Here is a 21,850-nt window from a genome sequence, read left to right on the forward strand (position 1 = left end):
AGGGCAGTGGGAGGAGAACGGGTCATCCAGCATTCCTCAGTGACCTGAGGACAGGGAGGGTAGTGGGCAGAGGTGCTGTCCCCACTGTCCCTGGGTGGGCAGGACAGTGGGCAGCAGTTCCATGTAGACTGGGGTATCCACACACAGGGTGCCACCTGCTTGTGGGTCTGGGTCTGACCCCTCCATCTGCACCTAGGTGATCCGAGACAGGGTGAGCCGAGTTCTGCGCCGCTCCAAGCCACCCCTGAAGAAGCCCTCTGGCAGCATTGCCACACTGGGACTGGAGGAAACGAAGGACCAGGTACCCCCATAGGAGTAGGCTGTCTGAAGGCTGCAAGGACAGGGCCTGGGCAGTGTCTGCCCCCACCCCAGGGGGAAGGGACATGGTCCCAAGACCAAGGGACAGTGTGGCTCTGCTTTTGGTGCCCTCAGGCTGCAGAGTCAGGGCAGTCCCAGGGAGGCAGAGAGCTGGGTGCCCCTAGGGGGGTTCCTATGGACAGGCTATGTTGGGTGGGGAGACTGGGGGGTGAGCAGGGTGCATGGAGTCTATGCTCACCTCACTGACTGCCATCCCTGCAGAGCCCCTGTGAGACACTGGGCCGGCACATGGAGGGCACCTACAACGCAGGCATCCTGCCCAACCACCACCACCGCCACCACTACCCTCATCAGGGTGTCTTCGAGGACTTCGCCTGCTAGGCAAGATCGGAACTAGGGGGCAGCCCCCTGCCGCTCCCCTCCCCACCGTTCTCATGGAGAGGGACTGCGGCGCTGGGTGTGGAGGGTGCAGGCCCCCACCTCCCCCAACCCACTGCCAGGACCGGCCACACTATGTGCCCCCAGTGATGCCACTGGAGCTGCCTTGGCACTGGCACTGGCACTGGAGCAGGCCCTCGGTCCTTTTGCCTGTCCCCTCTGCTTGCCCCTAGCACGTGGGCTCAGCCCAGTCTCAAGCACACGGCATGGAGGGGGATGGGCATGCCAGGGGGGTTTGGGGGAGCAGCAGGTGTGGGCCAGAGGGGCCCTGACACTACAGAGTATGAAGGGGGTAAGCTGAGGTTCCTGTGAGCCCCTCCAAGCCCTCCCCTGCTGACCCCTCCTGGGTGGTGGTCTCTGCCCTGCATGGTTCCCCCCAGGAGACAGACATGCCTGGAACAGCTTCTCCCCTGCCCAGGGACCACCTCCCTGCCTTCTTGCTGCAGGGCAGGGCAGTGTTGCAGGGCAGCTCTCTGAGCAGTACGGCCCCCACAGCCAGTCCAGGGACACCCCAACTGCAGCCACACCTGCATGGCACCACCCTGACCCCTGGCACCACCACCACTGTGACACCCTTCCAAACATCCACCTGCCCTTCCCCAACCTTCTGCAGCCTACCAGGGCTGCAGGCCCCACATCACTGTTCCCAGCCAGACCCCTGCACTGTGATTTCCTGTGTCACTCCAGTGTTGGTCCCCAGTAGTCCCCAGTCATTTTGGCACCGCAAACCTGCTGCCTCCCCTGTCTTCTACCCCAATCCATTGTGAACCCATGCTCTCCCTGCCCAGGTATTGCCCAAAGTGGCTCATCCCTTGGTGCAGCTGCCCGGCACAGCCCAGGCAGCACGGCGGGTCCTGCCCTCGCTCCTCTGCCTGTTGTTGCTCTTTTGCACCGTGCACGTACCCCTTACCATGCTCCCACCCCCGGGTGCTGAGCACCTTCTGTGCCTCCCCCAGACTGTACACAGTTAGGAGGGTGCTCCGTGCCGAGCACCGCCCAAATAGCCACAGTCCAACCTGCTGGCCGGATCCTTGGCCAGAACCGGCACCCACAGTCCTCCTGCCTGTCCTGAGATGGTGGGAGCCATGGCAGGATCCATGTCAGGACCCGCAGCACTCCCCCTGTCCTGTCAGACACTGCCTCCACCTCCTCCACTGTAGCAGACACCAGCGCAGGGCAAACTGCCCCAAAATATCTCAGGAGGGGGGGCAAGCTGGTAAAGCCCCCCTCAACACACACACTTGGCAGAGGGGGACCCCAGGGCAGGAATTTGGGATCTCTGGGGAAGGCTGGGGTTGAGCCAGGCAGCTCCTGGCCCTGTTAGTTTGGTCCCCATCCCTGGTGCCCACAGATGGAACACGGCCATGCCACGCTGTGCCCAAAGCCATAGATACAGGAGGAGCCATCATCCTTGAAGCCCTCAAGGCCCCACACATGGGATATGCAGGGCAGGAACCAGAGCACCAGCCTGGTGATGTGCCCAGCAGCCCTGGCTCTGGGTATGCGTGGCCCAATGACCCCCCAAAATATGCACCTATGTGTAAACATGTTCCCTGTTGGTGCAAGCACCCAACTGCATGGTGTACCATGTCCCCCCACATGGAGGGGACCACAGCAAGCCTCCCAGCAGGGCAGACACTCTGGTGCTCCCCAGGAAGTCCTTCCAGAGCACCCCATGCCAGCTCCCCATGGGGTCCTCATACACCAACCTGCGAGCGGGAGTGTCCCCAGAGGGGCGCCACACATTAGCCCAGGGAGGTGCCATGGCCATGCCAACCAGCCTTACACCAAGGTCTCCTGCAGCAAGCAGGGGACACAGGATGTGGGTCTCTCCCTGCCAGCTGGAGCAGCAAGCCCCGAGTGGGGTGGGCACGGGCACCATGGTGGGAGGGCCTGCGCGAACGCCCTCGTGATGGTGAACGTGAGAGATGTGCATCACTGTTTTATAAATGTAAAATGCTCCCTAATAAAGAGGCACAAGTAGGTCTGGATATGCCTACTTGGGCTGGGGGGGAAGAGAGGTGGGGGAGCCATGACCCCAGGGGGGACGTGGTGGTGGTGGGACCCAGGGAGCACTTTACAGCCCTGCGCCCACGTGCTAGGCTCTGCAAGAGCCAGCGTGACAAATCACAGGCAGCTGAGCATCTCTGCTCCCCTGCCCACAGAAAGCCTGTCCCACAGTGGCACCTCTAGCAGGACAGCTCTGGGAGCCGTGAGTGAGGAGTGAAGGGTAAAACTGAAACGAGGGAGGCAGAGAATGGGTGGCAGTGAAGGGAGGCTCTGGTGGGACAGAGTCTACAGCTTTCCCTGGCACAGGTGCTCCTCCAGCTCCTGCCTTCTCCAGACCTTTCTCCATCTGCCTCAGCTACCCTGCAGCACAGAGAGGGGACAAAACAGGAAACAAAAGCTGACCTCATGGTGCAGGCTGCCAGCAGCAGGCATCACAGGTTTCCCCTCTAAACTGGTGAGGGCTGAAGATGCTTGGGTTAACTGGCTACAGCTGGGACATAGGACCCCCATCCCACAGCTCACACCATGCCCTGCAAGAGGAACATTGAGTGCTAAAGCAATGAGTGCTGAAGGGAAAAGCAGAGAAATAGCTACATCCTCCACATCTTTTCATCACCAAGTAAGAGGATCATCCCCTTTGGGACGAGGCTGCCCCTGCCACCAAGTTCTGACCCATCTGCCCCTCCAGGATGCCCCATCACCTAGCCACCTTCATCCACACCAAGACCATGACTGAGGGCTCATGCTGCCTCCTGCTCCACAGTGAAGACATGTCAGAGGAGCTGAGCAAGGAGAACAGGATTGCATGTTGAGCCCACAAGGCTCTTCCTCAGCATGTCCTCCAGCTCCTTCAGCACCATGCAGAGGAGTGAAGCATGGCTGAAGGAAATGCTGAGGTTCATGCACGGCCCATCCTGGCTTCTGTGCCAGTAAAGTGGCCTCAGGACAGGTCCCAGCAGCGCTGTAGTGATGACCTAGTGAAGATATGACATATATTTTTCTTTGTTGCTCTCAGCACCACTGTTCTTTAATGTGACAATTTCCAGGTGCCATCTGGAGGTGACAGTTCCTGTAGCTCTACCTCTCCAAATAGGGCAGGCAGGTGAGGTGAACCCAGCATCTCCCCCTACCTGTGCCATGCCTCATGTCCCAGTGCAGATGGCGCTGGGCTGACGAAGGCCAGTGGGACAACTCAGGTTTAGCACCCCAGGGCCAGTCCCAAACCCCAGTGCTGTGGCCTCTGGGTGCCCCCTCCCACACTGACCCTGCCACACGACCACCAGAGGTTTGGTCTTCCCCAGGAATGGAGACGGTGCCACCTGGGGCTCACCAAGCCCAGCACTGCTTGAAACACCTGTAATGAGCTACAAGAAATAGCAGGGGCATAATTAGAAGGGGACTCACTGTAGTGAAACAGGCCCTTAATTTTAATGAGCGCAGCCCTCTGGACAAATGCCAAGTACCTGATCGCAGCAGGACCGTCTGTGCTGGCAACAGTTCCTGTCATTGTAGAGGCAACAACCCCAGCAGACACAGCTCCTGTGGTGCCAATCCCTAGGGAGGACGCACCAAAATGTAGTGGGCATCTCCTTGGGCACTTCCCAACATGCCTCCACTACCACAAACAGCAATTACATGTTCCCATGGAAAAGCTGCATTTCAAAGAAAAGAAAACTATCCAGCTTGGGAGCAGAGAGGTTGGAATTAAGCCCTGAAATGTAATGGGACATGTGGCATCACCTCTGTCACCTCCTCCCCAAGCATTTTCTGCCTGGACATGCTAGTGGTGACAGGCAACACCTGGAGAAAGGAGTGACTCTCAGCATCTCCGGATGACATACACATGGCAAGTTTGTTGCTTTGCTCCTGGTCATTTGCCCATGACCTGCTTGCTGGAAAAATGGACTGGTGGTGCTCATCAGTGGGGCCAGGCAGGGGATACACAGCCCTCGCTTTCCAGCACTCAGCCCTGGACAGTGGGCAAGCAGGTTGGAAAAAATAAGAATGCAATTTAAATCAAAATCCAAGCAAGCTGCTGGCCTTTTTCCCCCAGCCCCAGAGTTTCAGGCTCCCGCATTCTGCCACTGCCAAGAGTGTTTGATCCCAGAGGGCATAGCTAGGTATGCTGACACCCTGTGCAGGGAAACCCCCCAGGCAGGCACACATCGGCCGCAGCTCTGTCTGCACTTACAATTAACAGCTCTTCTTCATCAAGGCTCCGATTTTCCTGAGCTTTGGCCCTGATCAAAGCCCCTCACACCCTCTAGAGGGGTTCAGCAGTGCGTTAGGCTGTGACCCGAGGGATTTGGTACAAGCACAGCCTGGCATTTCCTTATCTGCTCCTCCTCAAGCAGAGCAGCCTCTCCTGCCTTCACTTGCGGACAGGAGGAAACGCTTGCTGGAGTTGGGTCCTGCCCTGTGGTTGGCAGTGCTGCTCCTGCCGGACAGGCAGCGAGGCACCACTGGCCCCTTCCCAACAAAAGCACAGGGACGAAAAGGCACTGAACTTTCCCTTGCCCTCCAGCCCTCTGCTGGCACGGCCGCAGTTCCCACTTCCTCCAAAGGTCAGCCATCGAGCTGATCAACATTGCAGGGGCTGAAGTAGCTCTGTCACAGGGTTTAGCATAGCCTGAAGTGACCCAAGCAGGGATAGAGTAGCAGGTTTTGCCTTCTCTGCTCACAGGCTTACTGCTGTGTTTGCAGAGAGGCACAGGGGAACAAACTGTGGGGAAGGGCGGGGGGGTGTTGGGAGGAAGGGGGTGGCAGGGAGTATAGCACAGTAGCATCTTGGGTTTTCCCTAGTTTGAGTCCCTTTCCTTGTCCTGGTGCAGAAAGGAGAGGGGAGGCAGAAGGGGAGGCAAGTTCCTGCCCAGCCCCAGTGCACCCAGCCGGTCCCTCTTGTGCTTCAGAGTGCTCTGCTCTGAACCAGCTCTTCACTCATTCTTTTCAAAAATTTTCCAAGAGGAACTTGCTTTGCCCTTCTTGATGGCATGGTGAGCCAGTAACACTTAAAAAGTGTCCTCAAGGGAAGCAAAAGTCTACAAGGTAGGAGATGTGTTTTCTCCCGCCTCATTGGGAAAATTGTCCTTTCGCTGCTCTGCCTCTGGAACTGCATCAGTGCAAAAGTTCACACATTGTATGGAGGTACCAGTCAAACCTGATAGGGATCACAGAATGTTCCTGCATGCTCAGTCATCCATGTCAGCACCCAGGGCTCCTCCTCCTGACACTTTCAAAGGTTGTCATCATCCCTGGTGCCCTGCCTGTCCCTGCCAGCCTTATGAGGGCAGGAGGGGTGCACAGCACAGTTGTGCCCAGGTATGTCCCCATCGTCCCTGGTCTCTGTCATGGCACAGTGAGCCCACTTACTTCACAGCCAGCAGTCAGCTCGCTCCCGTCACCAAACCCCTTCCCCAAGCTTTGCACATCCTTCTCCAGGGTTTTGTCATGTTTTGATGCTGCAGATAACCTGGCGAACACTAAAACAGCTTCAAACCCTGCAAGCTCCTTTGAAAAGGGAGCAGTTACAGTGCTGGGAGTGCAACAAGCACTGTCATTTGCTCATACATATGTCAGAGCGGGAAGGCTCTGTTGATATTGATAGTGCAGAGTATGCAAATATCTCTAACTCAGTCTGGGCAAACAGCAATAAGGAGGCAACGGCAACTTTATCTAAACAGTCTTGTGATAATTAAATGACAGTTCTGGGTTTCTTTTCCCAGCCAACTCAATTTGAAGCCAGTTTGCTTTATTAGTATTTGGATACTCCTCTTATGCCTCATCACATCTGACTCCTAGGTCTGCTTTTCAGAGAAAAAATGTATCTGTAACACATCTGCATCTGCCTCACTCCCTCTGTCCCAGATTTCCATTTAAAGGGAATTTAAATGTGCTCAGGGAAGATCAAAAATAGAAATACTCAGAGCAAGCTAACGGCTACTGTCTGAAATATAATAAAATTATATTTAAACATATACACTCCTACACCATGGATACGAGACTGGAGCAGGAATAGATGAATGAGGTATCCTTGGGAAAGGCATGTCACACAGCCCAGAGGCTCTCCATGAGTTTCACTGAGCACTAACAGCCTTGATAAGTAACAGTGACTAGGTTCAGTTCATATTCTTGGAGATGTCTCTTTGATACATGTGTTTCATGAACCAGTAAAACATTAGGAGTACAGGGCTGGTGGGAAGAGTACATGGAGTCATGAAAATCATGCCTTCAGCAGGCAGCATGGGCAAGGGACACAGTCCCCATTCCTTGTAACGAAAATAGGAGCTGTAGGTGGTGAAACAGTCCAGGGCAGGATGACACTGCTCTGCCCAACTCAGAACTGGAAACCACAAGCTGCTGAGAAGCCTGAGATGTAAAACAGCCCCAAAAAAGTGACAGCAATGCAGAGGGCAGGTCGAGGCCTGGCCTGGGAGTTTCCTTCAGAACTGATCCCAGATGCTGGAGGGCAGAATTCACCCTACTTGGGCAGCCAGCCTGCATTCTGACAGTGGCAGGGGTCCCACATTACTCACACACAGACCACAAAGACTGTTACAGAGACAGCACATGCAGGAGGACACACAGCTGCACCAGCCCCTCACTGGTGCTCTTCCATGCACAGACAGGGCTGAGGACTGGTCAGTGAGACCACAAGCTTACAGCAACAGGAAAGACAGCAGTCAAAGGACTTTCTGTGGCAAGGGGCTCAGCATCCTGCTGCACCACCAGTGACTGGTAGCAGGTAGTTATAGCAGGACAGCCTGAGGGACCGTGGGCATCAGAGGAGGTGCATGATTCTAGCATTTCAAGCACATATTTCCAAGTGTCTGCTTGGCCCAGCATCTGCCACCCTGTCCATAAGGAAATGGGCTCCTGCAGTCTCCCCAGGAAGAGGCAGTCATCTCCCAGCTCAGGTAGAGGATGTTTGCAGGTGCATGGGAAAAGCAGCATGCCTGTGAGGAATCTGTCCAGCCAGCTGCACCCAGAGTTTTTACAAACAGCCAGCACCTACCACCACACAGACATGCAGCAGAACACCCAGAGGTGCTCCATGAAAGAATCAGCCAGATTCACTAGTTCATCTCTCCATTTTATTAGTGTAAATGCAACCCATTTCCCCTCCTTTTCCCCTATTAAATACAAACCAGGAGCAGAGAGAGGCTCCTCAGTCGCTTTCTCCTTAGGAGATGCACAGCCAAACCCTCCTCCATGCCCACCAGTGTCGGGCACCACGTCCCTCGACCCCCACACTGGGGAGGGATCCAACCTCTGTCAGGAGGCTCTCGTTTGAGGGCTGTGACCTCCGACGTCCTATCAATACTGCGAAGGCCAAAGCGGCCTGGGTCACGGTTCCCATGGGGAGCAGTTCACGGTACGTGAATACAGCAGGATCCCCTCCAGCACCCCCTGCGCCCACCGGCCCCAGGGGCCAAGTCCCCCACACCCCAACCAGCCAGGAACGCTCCAGCTCATTGCCAAGTGGCAAAGCCCCAGAACCAACCTTCTTGCTCTTTTGGGGTGGGACATGCCCCATCCCACTGCCCAAGCCTGTGTCAGGCACAGGGACATGGCCCTCTCTGCACAACTAGGCCAACGCTCCAAAGAAGCGAAGGGCACAGGCTTGTCCCAGGGCACTGGGGTAACCATGAGGGATCACTCCAGGCCCCGTGGCAGTCATGGCCCTGCAGCAGGGGAACCTTGGGCTCTACATTTCCCCAGTCAAGGGGGGACAGCAAGGGACAGGGCAGCCCATCTCCCCTGTGCTGAGCAGTAGGGACAGGACAAAGGGATGGGGTCAGCAGCCAGGAGCTCTGTGATGAGGAGCCAGGCATTCCAGCTTGCGGCTCAGTGACTCTGCCCCCTTCTTGCCCCGGGGTCTGCACAGCCATGGCCACTCCAGAAAGACCCAGGCACCCTGGGATGGCAGACCCCGGTCCAGGCAGCCCTGGCAGGGCAAGTCAAGAGCTCGGGTACCAGCAATCCCTGCAGCTGCTGGGAGAAGGAAGACAGATTTGGGCAGCAGAAGAGGTGAGGTGAGCAGGCAGGCATGGCATGGCATGGCAGGGCCAGCCTCTCTCCACCCCAGAGTTCAGGTGCTGTTCCCTTGCTCCTGCTCAAAAAGCACCATGGCCAGCTGGGAGCGAGAGCCTATGCCCTCCAGGCTGCTCTGCACACAGCGGTGGTAGATCTCCTCGCTGAGCCGAGGGTTGCAGGCCTGGTGCCGGTAGTGCTGCAGCAGGGCAGGCTCCACAGCCCGGAAGACATGGAGGTTGGAGTACTTGATGAACATGTCGTAGATGTCCAGGGTTTCCAGGATGTCTTCATTCTCCTGCACATCACCTGCCATGCGGGTGCGTGCTGCCATGTAGTCGGCGTTGTAGAAGCAGGCTTCGTGGAAGACATCCCGGTCGAACCGCCCCACATCCCGCAGCAGGTCCAGCGTGGTAGGTGGCACCTGGTTGTGGTAAGCAATAGCTGGGTTGTAGCCCTGGAAGTGGATGGGGAAGAAGACCTGCCAGTTGTTTATGGTGTTCATCCGGCAGCGGTTCAGGAAGTCGACGGTGACCTCTGTCCCCACGCCGGCCACAAAGAAAAGCGTGTCCACGGGATGCTTCTTGGAGATAATGTCCATGACCTTGATTTGGGAAGGTGCGTCTGTCTTAACACTGATCCACGGGATCTTTACCTCTGCATATTTGCGCTCATACTCAGTGATCTGGGCCTTCACAGAGGCGAAGATGTCATTTTGGGTGACCTGCTGGGCCTCAAAGGGGTCATAAATGAAGAGGAAGGTGAGCACTGCATTCTCACTGCTCTCAAAAGCGGCTGCCGCATAAGCCTCCAAAAAGCGGGCAGCATAGTCCCGGTCATGGGCTGTCAGCGGCAGGATGACATTGATGCGACTGGCCTCCGTCACATACGGCATGGGGATGATCTCCACCTCGCTGAGGGGCCGCACCAGGTGCACACGTTTTGTGACGGAGCGGCTGTGCCCCTTCTGGGTGACCACCTCCACCTGAAGGTCCAGTGTGTACTCCATGCCACGTGTGGGGTCGAAGCGCCGGTACCCATTCACCAGCTGCTGCTTGCGGACATGGAGCACCGGCTGGTACTTGCGGTTCAGCTCCTCCATGGCCGTGGCCACCACGTCGGCAACGTCCGCCAGATCCGCGCCACGCAGCTCACACTTGGGGGAGCCATCCACACAGGCGTAGACTTGCTCCTCAGTGAAGTAGTCCCAGCGCAGCACCTCAAAGCGGGTTTTGGGCTGGAATGGGGGCGGGATGCCGATGGGCCATGTGGCGCTGTGGTCCCCATCAGCAGACAGGCTGCTGGCGTTCTGGATCTCCATCTGCAAGAGGAGAGATGGAGGAGTGACAGCCAAGACACAAGTAGGTCTTCCCGCTCTGGCAGCAGCCAAGCTGACTCCTGATATTCAGAGATCTGCCAGAGCTGGCTCAAAGAGCAGTGTCAGAACAACTCTGCCTTCAACCTGATTCCCATCCAGCACCTCAGGTTTGCTCTGCCACCCTACCTGGCCTTTGCTGACAGACTTCTGTACCCTGTTTGCCTCATCACCCTGAACCACCACCATCTCTCCAGGACCTATCTAGGTCTAAAGCTGCTCTTCAGACAGCACCACTGCCTCTGTAGCCACATGGGCTCAACTGATCGTGTCCCACAGCAGGATCAGGTGAGAAACTTGCAGAGTAACCAGAAAGCCCACAGGGATGACAGATGGAACCAAGACCCTCCCAGCCAAGCCAAGTCTCACCTGGAGCTGCTGGATCTCCTGGTAGGTGCTCTCAAGCTCCACCTGTGCAAAGTACTTGTGCAGCCGGTACATCTGGAGGGGATCCAGCACAGGGTGGACAGTGAAGGCGCTCTGGAAACGGAGGTCAGTCTCCCGCTCAGGGTCCACGTTCTTCCCCAGCTCAAAATAGTGGTAATGCAGACCCTGTGCCAGTCAGGAGAGATAGGTCACAGCCAGCCCCAGCCTGCACTCCCACCCCAGCAGATGCCAGCACAGCAAGCTCAAAGGATATAAGGCTGCAAGGGATAGTCCTCCCAGGACATCTCTGCTGCAGGACCTACCTCATGTTCCTCAGCACAGTTGACACCTGTGTAGTCGATGATGCAGCGGCCCAGCCACTCATCAGGCCGGGCGCTGAGGATGTCATTGCGGCAGCTCTCCAGGTGCTGCTGAAGGAGCAGGAGGAGGCTGCGGGACAGCAGGTAGCCAAACCCTCCGTAGCAGTAACGTCCCTCAGTGTCCCCACCGATGAACTCCTCGGGACGGCCCAGGTAGAGGTGGGTGTCGATGCTGAGGTGGGCAACCAGGCGGCTGATGCGGTGTGCCTCTGTGTAGGTATCATCCTGCACCAGGAAGAACCAATCGAAGTCGTTCACGTAGTGCTCCAGAAGGTATCTGACAGTCTGGTACATGTTCCAGATGGGCCGCTCGTCACTGTGTGTCACCACCACCATGCCGTGGGGCACCTTGCGGCCCCGTGTGCCCGTGAAGTACACCAGGCGCTCCAGGCGGTGGGCCAGAGTGCGGTTGACAGCCACTCCCAGGGTGTTCAGTGTGCTCTTGGAGGTCAGCACACCCACAAAGAGCCGCTGCCGCATCCCCAGCTCTGTGCTGATGTATCGGGTCCTGCAGGAGGAAGACAATGTCTTCTGGGGCACTGCACCCCACCTCAGCCTGCACCCTCCCTGCTGCAACCAATGGCACCAACCTCGGTTCCTCTGCAGGAACTGCTCCCGGGCTTCAACCACGCACACAAGACATCACCCCAGCATCACCAGCTGCCACTATGCCAGAGGCACAGCAGAGCACTTTGCTGAGGTCCCCCGTCAACCTGAGACCATGGAGGACCCTCCCTTCCCACGAGCTGGCTAGTCCAGCTTAAAACAGAGGCTCTCAAAAGGCTGAAAACAGCTAAAAGCAGGAAACAGGGCTGCACACCCTAGCCCTAGCAGAGACATGACCCACCAGGCACCCACACTATGAGGCCAGCCCCAGCCAGGACAGACAAACTGGGAAGCACCTTCCTGCTGCCCTTACCAGACATACTGCCCTACAAAAGGCAGGCAGGAGAGTCCTTGCTGCCCTCCCTGCGGAAGTCAGGCCCCACACAGGTGGCTGAAGCCAGCAAGGGGCTGGTTGTGTCCCCCTCCCCACCACGGCCCCCAGCTGTCACATTCAGAATGACTTTCAGGTTTAATTCTCCCAGCCTGGTGCAGCGGCAGGAAGCGACCCCCCCATCCCGTCCCCCAGCCGCTGCCTGGTACACACTGGCCCCATTCAGCCCCCTTCATCCGCCCACCACCTCGCCAGGACAAGGAGGCCCTTTCACTGCCTGCCCCCTGTCATCCAGGGGACACTGAGACGGGGCTGCAGCCGGCTCTGGAGCAGGCTGGAGCTTGCAGAGCCGGGTGGGGACAAGCCACCGCGGGAGGGGTCCCTGCTCAGGCAGGAGGGGACCGTGGCACGGTGCCCGGCAGCACGTGCTGCAGCAGGCAGCCTTCGCATAGCAGGGAACCTTTGCACAGAGGACAACCTTCGCACAGCAGGCAGCAGCGTGGGCAGGAGGCTCTTCTGAGTGCCTGCTGAGGGCTGGGAGTAAGGAGAAGGGGGGGCAGAGGGCGCTTGCCGAGAGAAAAATCCTAGGTGGCTGCAGGGAGGATAAAGTACATCGCTGGGCCTCCTGGAAAGCCCCCCTGCCGCGGCCCGGCAGGCACACGCCCACACCCGGGCACCCCGAACTCGGCCGCAGTTACCCCTACATAAAGCCCGGGGAGCCGCGGCCGCCCGCCCTCACCGGGGCCCAGCTCCCCCAGCCCGGCCCGGCCCGGCCCCCCCGCACCTGACAGCCTTCTTGGCGGCCCTGCCGGGGCTGGGCGGGCGGTAGGGCACGACTCGAGGCTCCCAGCTGTCGACGCCCAGCCCGGCGGGCACGGCGTTGGGCCTGCGCGCCGCGTTGCCGTTGGCGGGGCCGGGGGGCGGCGCGGGGCCGCCGTCGGGGCGCGGGCGGGTGGCGGGGTGCGACGGCGGCCCGCAGGGCTCCTCCACCCAGGTGACGCTAAGCAAGCTGAGGGTGAAGCCCAGCGAGACGCCGATGGCCACGGGCCCGGCGGGCCGCAGCACCGACAGCACCAGCGACAGCCGCATGGCCGGGACGGGACCACGACCGGGACCGGGGGCGGCTCCGGGGGCCGCTGGCGGCGCCGCCGTCCGACGTGTCACCCACTGGCCCCGCCCCGTTCGCGTCACCCGCCCTGGCCAATGGGCCGTGCTGCGGGAGGAGCGTCACGCGGCTGCTCAGCCAATCGCAGGGCGGGGGCGGTTTGTGGGCGGGTCCAGGTTGCTGGGAGACCGCGCGGCGGGGACCCCCCGAGGGCACGGCCGGGACTTTCCGCACCCCCGAGGGGCACCGGCCGGAGCAGGGGAGGCGCGGCGGGGCTGCCCCGTGCCGTCGTGTGCACCCCCGGCGCTGTAGGGCAGCAGTGCAGCTCCCCCGCCCACAGAGCGCCCTCCGGCTCGGAAAGCGCGTCCGCCGGAGACCTGGCACCTGAGCCGGCTTAAGGGCGCGTTTCCCCGGCCCTTTGTGCCCGGGGCAGGGTGGCCGCCGCGGGGCCGTGTGTCTCCTCCCCGGGACAGCCCAAACCACGACGCTGGTGATTTCATGGTGGGCTTCAAGCGACACGTTCCCCAAATCTCTGCCCGAGGGTCTTCCAAAAGATGTGGGTGGTGGCGCTGGGCTCTACCTGAAAGTCCTCAGGAGGTGCCCAGTGATTGTGGGTGGATGAGGGGTGAGGGTCTGGCTGCAATTGGCAGCTGAACATGCCAGGTATGCCAGCTGGAAACCCCTTGGATGCAGAGCAGAAAACCATGCTTGCAGAGAGAAAAATCCTAGGTGGCTGCAGGGAGGATAAAGTACAGAGGACAGGCAGACTGTAGGAAATACCAGCAGCAGGGACCCCTATCATATGAGTCAAACTGGACCAAAGTGGGCTCCTTTGGTTGGGTCACCATTCCACCATGAGCTGTCTGCAGCACATAGACACTGTTGCACTGGCTGCCAGGAAGAGCCCCCCGGGCAGACAGAGCTGGAAAAACAGTCTTGGAGCAGAGTTTGCTGCACAAACAGAGCTTCCAGCACAGGAATGATCCAACCCAGAAGCTACAAGGACTGCAGCCCTACATGGCCACTCAGTGCCAGGCATTACTGAATAAGGACAAGAAGGAGGACCTGGCCTTTCCGCCCATTCCCAGCCTATGGCTTCACTTCCAGCAGCGTTACAGGCACTGGGACTCTCAAGTGCCTCTGGATTTACTCTGGCTGGTGGGGAACCCATTCCACCCTCCCCATGAAACGCAGCCCACCTGCCCTTGGGAGCACCAGCAACCACAGAGCACTGTGGGCACTGAGGGCAGCCGGAGGCCCGCTCAGTTCCAGGATCTCTTTCATTTTCTGAAACAAAGCAGCCTGTTTTCATCGAGAAGCGGTTGGCAGCATCTCACCCCCCTGAGATACTAGACCATCATCCAAGTTCGGCTCATTTTCATAGGCCTTTTTTCTCCTGAATAGGCCAAGACAAGCAATAGGCAAAGGCAGTCACGTGGACGGCAGTTTAATGAAGAACATATAAAAACTAGAAACAGAGAGAATGCAATGGGATGAGGAGATACCGGAAGGGAAAAGATGCAGAACTAAGAAATGAGCAAAGATTTTCCACACACAAAGGTCAAAAAAACAGGCATGATCATATAAAAAACAAATGAGCCTGTTTTCTGTACACAGAGAAATGTGATAGAAATAGATGTATTTGATTTCCTTTATGGGTTGGAATATGTAACTTTAGCCACCTTGTACAAACCTGGATCATTTTACACAAGTGATGAGAGGTTTCATTCTGAAATGACACTGTTGATCTGAACTTATATTTAGACAGAGGTACAGATCAGAGAAAATAATGAGTTTTTCAGACTTTTAGCTTGGGAAACCTGCATGGAGAATAAGCTGTGGTCAGAGCACATGTCTCTCCAGGGCTTGCCGGGGCAGTGGCTGAGCCCAGGGTCCTCGTGCCCAGCCTTGGGAGATCCTGTGGGGCAAGCAGGCAGCAGTGCCGTTCCTCCAGCAGCCCCTTCTAGCCCCCTACCAGCTGCAGCTCCTGCCTTTGTCTCTCCAGTGTTGGCATGGGGCTGGGAAGGGGCTGCCAGGGGAACGGCAGCTTCTGCCAAGAGCTTTCTCCCTGCCAGGATTTCCCGGGGGTCCCTGTGCGCCACAGCCAGGAGGCGCCAGCTCCAGAGAGCTCTGCCTCTGCAGAGAGCTGTGTCCCCACATCTGCCTGCCATGGCTGTATCTCCCATCCACTCGTGGGGGGATGGTTGGGCAGCCACTCTAGGTGCCCTTGATGTGTACATTTGCCCCGTCAGAATGCAGGCACTGCAATTCCTGTGGCCCTAGCACAGCCCCTTGCACACTGCACAACCCCATGCACAACTGATGTGAGGTTATCCTGCAGTTTTCACATCCACACCCCTGCATCCCAATCCACTCTGTCCCTATGCACCATCCTGAGGGGCCCACAGCCCTCACAGCCGCTGTACACCCAGCACATGGCACACATGGCATGGCACGGAGTGCACTGCACTGTGCTGCACATAGGGCCTTGGGCTGAGTCCCCCATGGCACAGGGCATGGCACCCCAGTACACACCCTGATGTACACCCCAGTGCATGTGCTTGTGCACACCCCCAGTGCCCACCCCAGGGCACATCCCAATGCACACCTGTGCACATCCCAGAGCACATCCCAGTGGACAGCCCAGGGCACACCACAGTGCAAACTCCAGTGTACAAAATGCACACCCCAAGGCACACTCAAGTGCACACGCCAGAGCACACCGCAACGCACACCTCAGTGCACCCCAACGTACACCCACATACACACCCAAGGGCACATCCCAATGCAAACCCCAGTGCACACCCCAGTGCACACCTCATTGTACACCTCAGTGCACCGCCCAATGCACAGCCCAATACACACTCCGATGTACACACAGTGCACGTGCCCGCGCACACCGCACTGCACACCCCAATTCACACCGCACCGCACACCCCAATTCACACCGCACCGCACACCCCAATTCACACCCCACCGCACACTCCAATTCACACCCCACCGCACACCCCAATTCACACCCCACCGCACACCCCAATTCACACCGCACCGCACACCCCAATTCACATCGCACCGCACCGCACACCCCAAATCACACCCCACCGCACACTCCAATTCACACCCCACCGCACACCCCAATTCACATCGCACCGCACCGCACACCCCGATTCACACCCCACCGCACACCCCGATTCACACTGCACTGCACACCCCGATTCACACCCCACCGCACACCCCGATTCACACCGCACTGCACACCCCAATTCACACCCCACCGCACACCCCGATTCACACCGCACTGCACACCCCAATTCACACCCCACCGCACACCCCGATTCACACCGCACTGCACACCCCAATTCACACCCCACCGCACACCCCAATTCACACCCCACCGCACACCCCGATTCACACCGCACTGCACACCCCGATTCACACCGCACTGCACACCCCAATTCACACCCCACCGCACACCCCAATTCACACCCCACCGCACACCCCCACCTCACGCCCCGCCCATCGCAGAGGCCCCGCCCCCAGACCGCGAGGCCCCGCCCCCGGGCCGCGGTGACGGCGCGGTGACGTCAGCGGAGCTGTCCGCTCAGCACCGCGCGGCGGCCGCGCCGCCACCATGCGCGGGGCCCGCGGCCGGGAGCGCCGGGAGCGCCGGGAGCGCCGGGCGCCGCGGGGCCGCCGCCGCTGCCGCGCCGGGAGCGCAGGTGGGAGCAGGCGGAGCGGCACGGGGGGGTCCGCACGGGGGGGTCCGGCAGGCGGGGGACGCGCCGGACCCCTCGGGGGAAGGGCTGTGGCACTCGGCTCCCGGTCCTCCCCTCGTGCGGCGGAGCGAGCGCGCAGCCCGGGATGGGCATGCGGGTTGGCCTGGCGGAGCGGCCCCCGGGACCCCCGCCCCGAACAAAGAGAGGGGCGGAGCGGCCCCGCGCCCCGGCGGCCTTTGCGGCCGTCGCTCGGCAACGCCGCGCCCGCCTCGGCGGTCCCGGGCCCGGCGGGTGCGGTGGGGCCCGACCGGGGGGCGCCGCGGCGGGGCCGTGTCCCGGGCGCTGCCCCCGGCCCCCGCCGCGCCGTGCCCCGCGGGGCGGGAAGGGGAGGCCGGGGGGCCCGGGGCGGGCGGCAGCAGGTGGGTAAGTCCCGGCGCCAATGAGCAGGCGCTGGGCTCCCCTAGCAACAGTGCCCGCGCCAATGGGCGCCGCCAGCCGCCCGCGCCGCTGCCCGCAGCCCTGCCCGCCGCCCCGCTGGGACCGGCCCTCCCGGGCGGCCCTGCCCCGAGCTCTGCACCGGCCCGCCGTGGGCTCAGGGCACAGAGCAGCACCCCGCTGCCCTCCTGCCACTCCACCGGCCGTGCTGAGCCGTGCCAAGCCATGCTGTCCCCACGCCGGCCAGCCAGCCGTGCCCTGCCCCATCCCCGACTCCCTGGGGTGGCAGAGCCCTACTCTCACCCCACACAGCACTACCCAGCCCCGCCAGGGCCGGCTCGTCGCTCCTGGGCTCTTCGGGTAAAGTCCAATCCTGCTTAGCATCCCCTCGGGGCCCCGCGCTTGGCTGCCCGCTCTGTGCCCGCCCGCTTCCTTGGGATTAGACTCTGTGCTTGGCTTCCCCACGGGGATTTGCCCTAGCTGGTGGTTCCTTCCCCAGCCGGAGGGAGGGAGGAGGCCAGTGGCAGGGGAAGAGATGCCAGTGGAGTCCGGCCGGGCAGCAGCGAGGTGCTGGGCAACAGGGAGCCATGACTGCAGCCTCTGCCCTCTTCCCTGCTCCTTCTCAGAGCACTGTTTTTGTGAGCTGTCCTGAACTGACTGCTTCAACTTGGCACTGGGAAGGAGTGATGCTGGCCTAGGGACAATCAGTGACAATAAACCCATTCTAAACCAACTGAGCCTTTAAAGGGACTACGGGGGCAAAGGGATGCTGGAACTGGCTCCAGGTGGGAGCAGGCAGACGGCTGCTGTAATTAGGTTTAAACTGGAGCTGGATCAGTCTTTGCAGGGGATTATGACCCCTCTGTCTGTGTAGGCGCTGTGGGGGGCCTAGTAACTGCTTGCTCAGCATCCTGGCACAGCTGCAGCATTAGGGGTGAGCCCTCGGGTAAGGAGCAGGAACATCTAGGGCTGGTGCCTCTCTGGCCCCATAGGTTGGCATGGGAGGGCTGGATCCAGTGTGGAGGCCCAATTTGTTTTTACAAGGACACTAGGAGCTGGAGCAGAGATGAAAAATAGCCAGAAATATGATTAGAGGATTGGAGAAAATGCCTTGGAGTACAAGCTTAAAGAGCTCAATCTGTTTAGCCTATAAAAATAGAAGACTGAGGGGTGACTTAATTACTGAGCATAATTACTTCACAGGCAGAAAATACCAGGTTGTGGAAGTCTCCCGTTAATCGAGCAGGAAAAGGGTGCTGGAGAGCCACGGCAGGAAATTGAAGACACAGACAAATTATAAAACAACGCGAAGCTCCTGGGGGTGCAGACAGGTTCTCTGGGGACAGTGCATCCCTTCAGCCACATGCTATGTGATGGTCTGCACCCCCACCGATGAGGCTGTTCGCCCATTCCCTCCCTTCCCACATAGTAGTGAGAGGACAGAGCAGGATTTCTGGTGGCTGAGTGCTGGGATTGCTTCTGGGCACATGCCAGTGGTGTCTCCATTCCCCTTGTCTCTTTCTCACCAGGTGGGGCGGGTGCCGGAACACAGTTTTGCCAGCAAGCCATGAGGCAGGAGTGGAGATTTTGATGCCTCTCCCAGGAGTCCCCAGAGCCATGACTGCAACTGTGCAGACGCTGCGGTTCAAGCTGCTGCCGCACGAGCCAGGCCAGGAGTGGGAGCCCAGCTGCCAGCAGGAAATCGAGCGTCGCTACCAGGTGGTGCCCTCGGTGGTGTGCGCCATGTGCTGCCTTTTTGGCATCATCTACTGCTTCTTTGGTGAGCCAGGCCAGCCCAGCAGCTGGTGGGGCAAACAGGGAGAAGGGCAGGGGGGAGCTGGGGGTGCTGTCCATCCACTCCCTGACTGCGGTGGTCTCTCCATAGGCTACCGCTGCTTCAAGGCCGTCATGTTCCTGACAGGGCTGATGTTCGGCTCCATCATCATCTTCATGCTGTGCTACAAGGAGCGGGTGCTGGACACACAGCTGAGCGTGGAGGCCTCAGTGGGCATTGGGCTGGGCATTGGAGTCCTGTGTGGACTGGTCACCATGCTGGTGCGCAGCGTTGGCCTCTTCATGGTGGGGCTGCTCCTGGGGCTGCTGCTGGCAGTGGCCACACTGGTAGTGATGGAGCAATTCTACCACCCGCCAACAGTGTGGATCCCCATTGCACTGCTCCTGGGTGTGGGGATGCTCTTCGCCGTCCTCACCCTGCAGTGGCAGCGCTTCTTCACCACCCTCTCCACCGCCGTCTTTGGGAGCGCCATCATGACCGTCACCGTCGACTACTTCATTGAGCTCTTCCTCCTGGTGCAATACATCTACGAGCGCATCAAGGTGGCCCCTGCTCGCCCCGTGTGCTGGTACAGCTGGGTCATTCTGGGCGTCTGGCCACTCCTCACCACACTGGGTGTCCTGGTCCAGTGGAAGGTCACAGGCGAGGGCTACTCCCATACAGAAGGTGTGTGGGGACTGGGGGAGATTTGCATGTGCAGGGTGAATGGAGGAGCCAGGGACGCTAGGGACTGGGGTGGAGGTTCCCAGCACCTCGTTTGCATGGACAGATATGGGGTTTGGGACTCAAAGGGAGGCTTGAGTGCACAAAGCTGACACTGGTTTGGGTGCGGAGATCATTTGGGTGTGCTCCCCAGTGCTCACAGGCCCCTCTGCTCCACAGTGATCATCAGCCGGCAGCAACGCCGGGTGCAGCTGATGCGCATCAAGCAGAGGGAAGACCGAAAGGAGAAGAAGAAGAAGAGGAGACCCCACCACCCGCCACCCCACCAGCACAAAGCCCACCCACCAGAGCCTGCTTACCGCCGCAAGCCCAATCCTGTGCGCCGCTTCGATGGGGATGTGCTCTCCCCTGTGAGTCCCACAGCCAGGGTAGAGATCTCCCCCAGACTCCACAGCCCTTCCTTCTCCATGTGGGTGGGCCGCAGCGTGGAAAGGTGTCCAGGCACCTCAGTTGACATCTTAGCACCTCAAGGGATGAGACTGGGGCATCCCAGGGACCAGGCAGGGCTAAGCTAGGACATTACCACCACAGAGCAATTCAGCCTTTGGAAGGAAATGAAAACTGCTGGCCAAAGCACTGTGGGCACAGTAGAAACAGGTGGTAGGCAAGGTGTGAAGTGTGTGCCCAGGGAAGGCATGAGACTCTGCACCCTGCTCTGGACCGCCCCATGAGGGCCTGAGTGCTGGGGATTGCACAGGGCTGTTTCAGGGGAGAGGAGGGGGAATGCTGCTGCAAAGTTTAGGGTGGAGTGGGGTGGAGTGAGCCAGGAGCAGAGCCCCTCTCATTCTCTGTTCCCCCTCTCTCAAGCAGAGCTACATCCAGAGTTTCCGGGAGCGGCAGACGGGACCATCTCTGAACAGTCTCATTGCCAGCTCCCACGCCGTGGTGGACCTGGACTATGACTGCAGCTCCACCGTGCCCCTCACCACAGGCTCTGGCCCTGCTGTGAGGGTATAAGCCAACCCAGTGACCTCGAGCAACACCAGCACCCCAGTCTGCTCCGACAGAACCCCTGGGACAGGCAGGGCTGTGTCTTCAGCCCCAGATGGCCACGTGCAGCTGGGGGCTGCAGATGGAGACCCTTCTTGGAGACATGTGGGACTTGTCTGGGAAAGCTCTAGCTGCCCATGAGATCCAGAGGTGCTGGGGAAGCCCTTCGACAGGGACTCAGCCCAAGGGCCAGCACCCATGGACATGCACTGCGAGTGGCTCTGCTGGGGTGGTGGGTTCCTGAGCCCCTACTGCTGCGTGTTACCCTATGGTCTGGGCACTCTCATCCTGCATCCTAACATTTCCCTCCCCATATTTGAGCCCCCCTTTCCCAAGAGCAGCTCCCCATGCCTGCCCCCACCCCATTGCACCACCCAGCAACTCCCCAAGTGCCTGTCCCCTATGTCCCTTCCTCAAAGAGCAGGTCCCACAGCCCTTTTCCCCGCAGGGACTCCCCTGAGCATGTGTGCCCTGTCCCACCCTGGCCCCAAGAGCAGCTCCCAGGCAACATTTCCCAAAACCTGCCTCCTCAGAAGGTCCCCCTGCCCTAGCCACCCTTCCTACACCCCAGAGCAGCTTGCCACTCCCCTTTTTCCCAAGCTGGACCGGGGTGATCCTGGGGCAGAGACTGCCAGAGCCAGGTGGTTCCCAGCATGATGCTGGCAAGTGGTGCCTGTCCAGCGGGAGTCGCACTCACGGAGTGCATCCCCCACAAAATGTTTTGATGGGAGACAGGACACTGGCTCCAGCCTTTGGGCGGAGGCTGGGCTGCCTCAGGGATGTGGGGACCCCTGCAGTGTCAGAGACCGTCGCTGTTTTGCTGGCGACTGGATTTTTATAGTGGCCAGGGGGGCCCTGGGGCAGGGCAGGGCAGGAGCCCCTGCCCAGAGCACTGCTGAGGGCAGAGACTCACGCCTTGTATATATTTCTCTTGCTGTGATTTGTATTAACTTATTATGGAGTGAGCCAGGATTTCCCCATGGCCAGGCAGGCAGGATGGTGGTGAGACTGGACCAGGGAGCCCCTTACTTTGGGAGCCCCCCACCGCGCAGCCCAGCTGGCCCTGCTGCCCCAGGAACTGCATGTTTCTGCCAGGCACCCCCTCTCCTGCAGCGTCGTGCTGCCATCTCCTTTTCAGTCTTTTGTAAATGTGCCAAATGCTGCTGAGGCCTCGGCCACACAGTAAAGAGCCTTTCGGAGTCTGGCGTGTGAGGCCCAGGGCTGTGCCGGGG

At 59.5% G+C, this 21,850-nt stretch overlaps 3 protein-coding genes across 6 annotated transcripts in view; 2 read left to right on the forward strand and 1 right to left on the reverse strand.

Annotated features, from left to right (window-relative positions):
• Positions 1 to 2,726, forward strand: part of ASIC4 (acid sensing ion channel subunit family member 4) — a 29,069-nt gene extending 26,343 nt beyond the window's left edge. For all 3 annotated transcript variants that reach the window (XM_051787917.1, XM_051787916.1, XM_051787915.1), the window contains 2 exons: positions 197 to 301; positions 580 to 2,726. In XM_051787917.1, the coding sequence (XP_051643877.1) occupies positions 197 to 301; positions 580 to 699 (225 nt within the window). In that variant the 3' untranslated portion in view covers positions 700 to 2,726. The remainder of the gene's footprint in view (positions 1 to 196; positions 302 to 579) is intronic.
• Positions 2,727 to 7,844: 5,118 nt separating this feature from the next.
• On the reverse strand, positions 7,845 to 13,021 carry CHPF (chondroitin polymerizing factor). Its single transcript, XM_051787913.1, has 4 exons — positions 12,639 to 13,021; positions 10,861 to 11,425; positions 10,541 to 10,723; positions 7,845 to 10,117 (listed from the first exon to the last, which is right to left on the reverse strand). Exons 1-4 carry the CDS (start codon positions 12,941 to 12,943, stop codon positions 8,855 to 8,857), a joined length of 2,316 nt encoding a protein of 771 aa, XP_051643873.1. The 5' UTR covers positions 12,944 to 13,021; the 3' UTR covers positions 7,845 to 8,854.
• Positions 13,022 to 16,577: 3,556 nt separating this feature from the next.
• Positions 16,578 to 21,820, forward strand: TMEM198 (transmembrane protein 198). 2 transcript variants are annotated; one of them, XM_051787919.1, is made up of 5 exons: positions 16,578 to 16,678; positions 18,640 to 18,890; positions 18,996 to 19,571; positions 19,788 to 19,978; positions 20,439 to 21,820. In XM_051787919.1, exons 2-5 carry the CDS (start codon positions 18,701 to 18,703, stop codon positions 20,583 to 20,585), a joined length of 1,104 nt encoding a protein of 367 aa, XP_051643879.1. In that variant the 5' UTR covers positions 16,578 to 16,678; positions 18,640 to 18,700; the 3' UTR covers positions 20,586 to 21,820. The 2 variants fall into 2 exon arrangements, with proteins under 2 accessions (XP_051643879.1, XP_051643878.1); XM_051787918.1 differs by lacking the exon at positions 16,578 to 16,678 and adding an exon at positions 17,106 to 17,470.
• The last annotated feature ends 30 nt before the right edge of the window (positions 21,821 to 21,850 follow it).

Source organism: Manacus candei, unplaced genomic scaffold, assembly GCF_025592945.1.
Source record: "Manacus candei isolate 608988 ecotype Guabito, Panama unplaced genomic scaffold, ASM2559294v1 h1tg000023l, whole genome shotgun sequence".
NCBI lineage: Eukaryota > Metazoa > Chordata > Aves > Passeriformes > Pipridae > Manacus > Manacus candei.

What these genes read in the sequence shown, in the direction of transcription:
- CHPF (XM_051787913.1), bottom strand. Translation starts at nt 12,943, where the DNA reads ATGCGGCTGTCGCTGGTGCTGTCGGTGCTGCGGCCCGCCGGGCCCGTG. An exon ending in GCCGCCAAGAAGGCTGTCAG is followed by an intron (nt 11,426 to 12,638) that starts GTGCGGGGGGGC and finishes TTCCTCCTGCAG; the next exon opens with GACCCGATACATCAGCACAG. An exon ending in AGGAGATCCAGCAGCTCCAG is followed by an intron (nt 10,118 to 10,540) that starts GTGAGACTTGGC and finishes CTCCTCTTGCAG; the next exon opens with ATGGAGATCCAGAACGCCAG.
- TMEM198 (XM_051787918.1), top strand. Translation starts at nt 17,115, where the DNA reads ATGAGCAGGCGCTGGGCTCCCCTAGCAACAGTGCCCGCGCCAATGGGC. An exon ending in CATCATCTACTGCTTCTTTG is followed by an intron (nt 18,891 to 18,995) that starts GTGAGCCAGGCC and finishes GTCTCTCCATAG; the next exon opens with GCTACCGCTGCTTCAAGGCC. An exon ending in GGGCTACTCCCATACAGAAG is followed by an intron (nt 19,572 to 19,787) that starts GTGTGTGGGGAC and finishes TCTGCTCCACAG; the next exon opens with TGATCATCAGCCGGCAGCAA.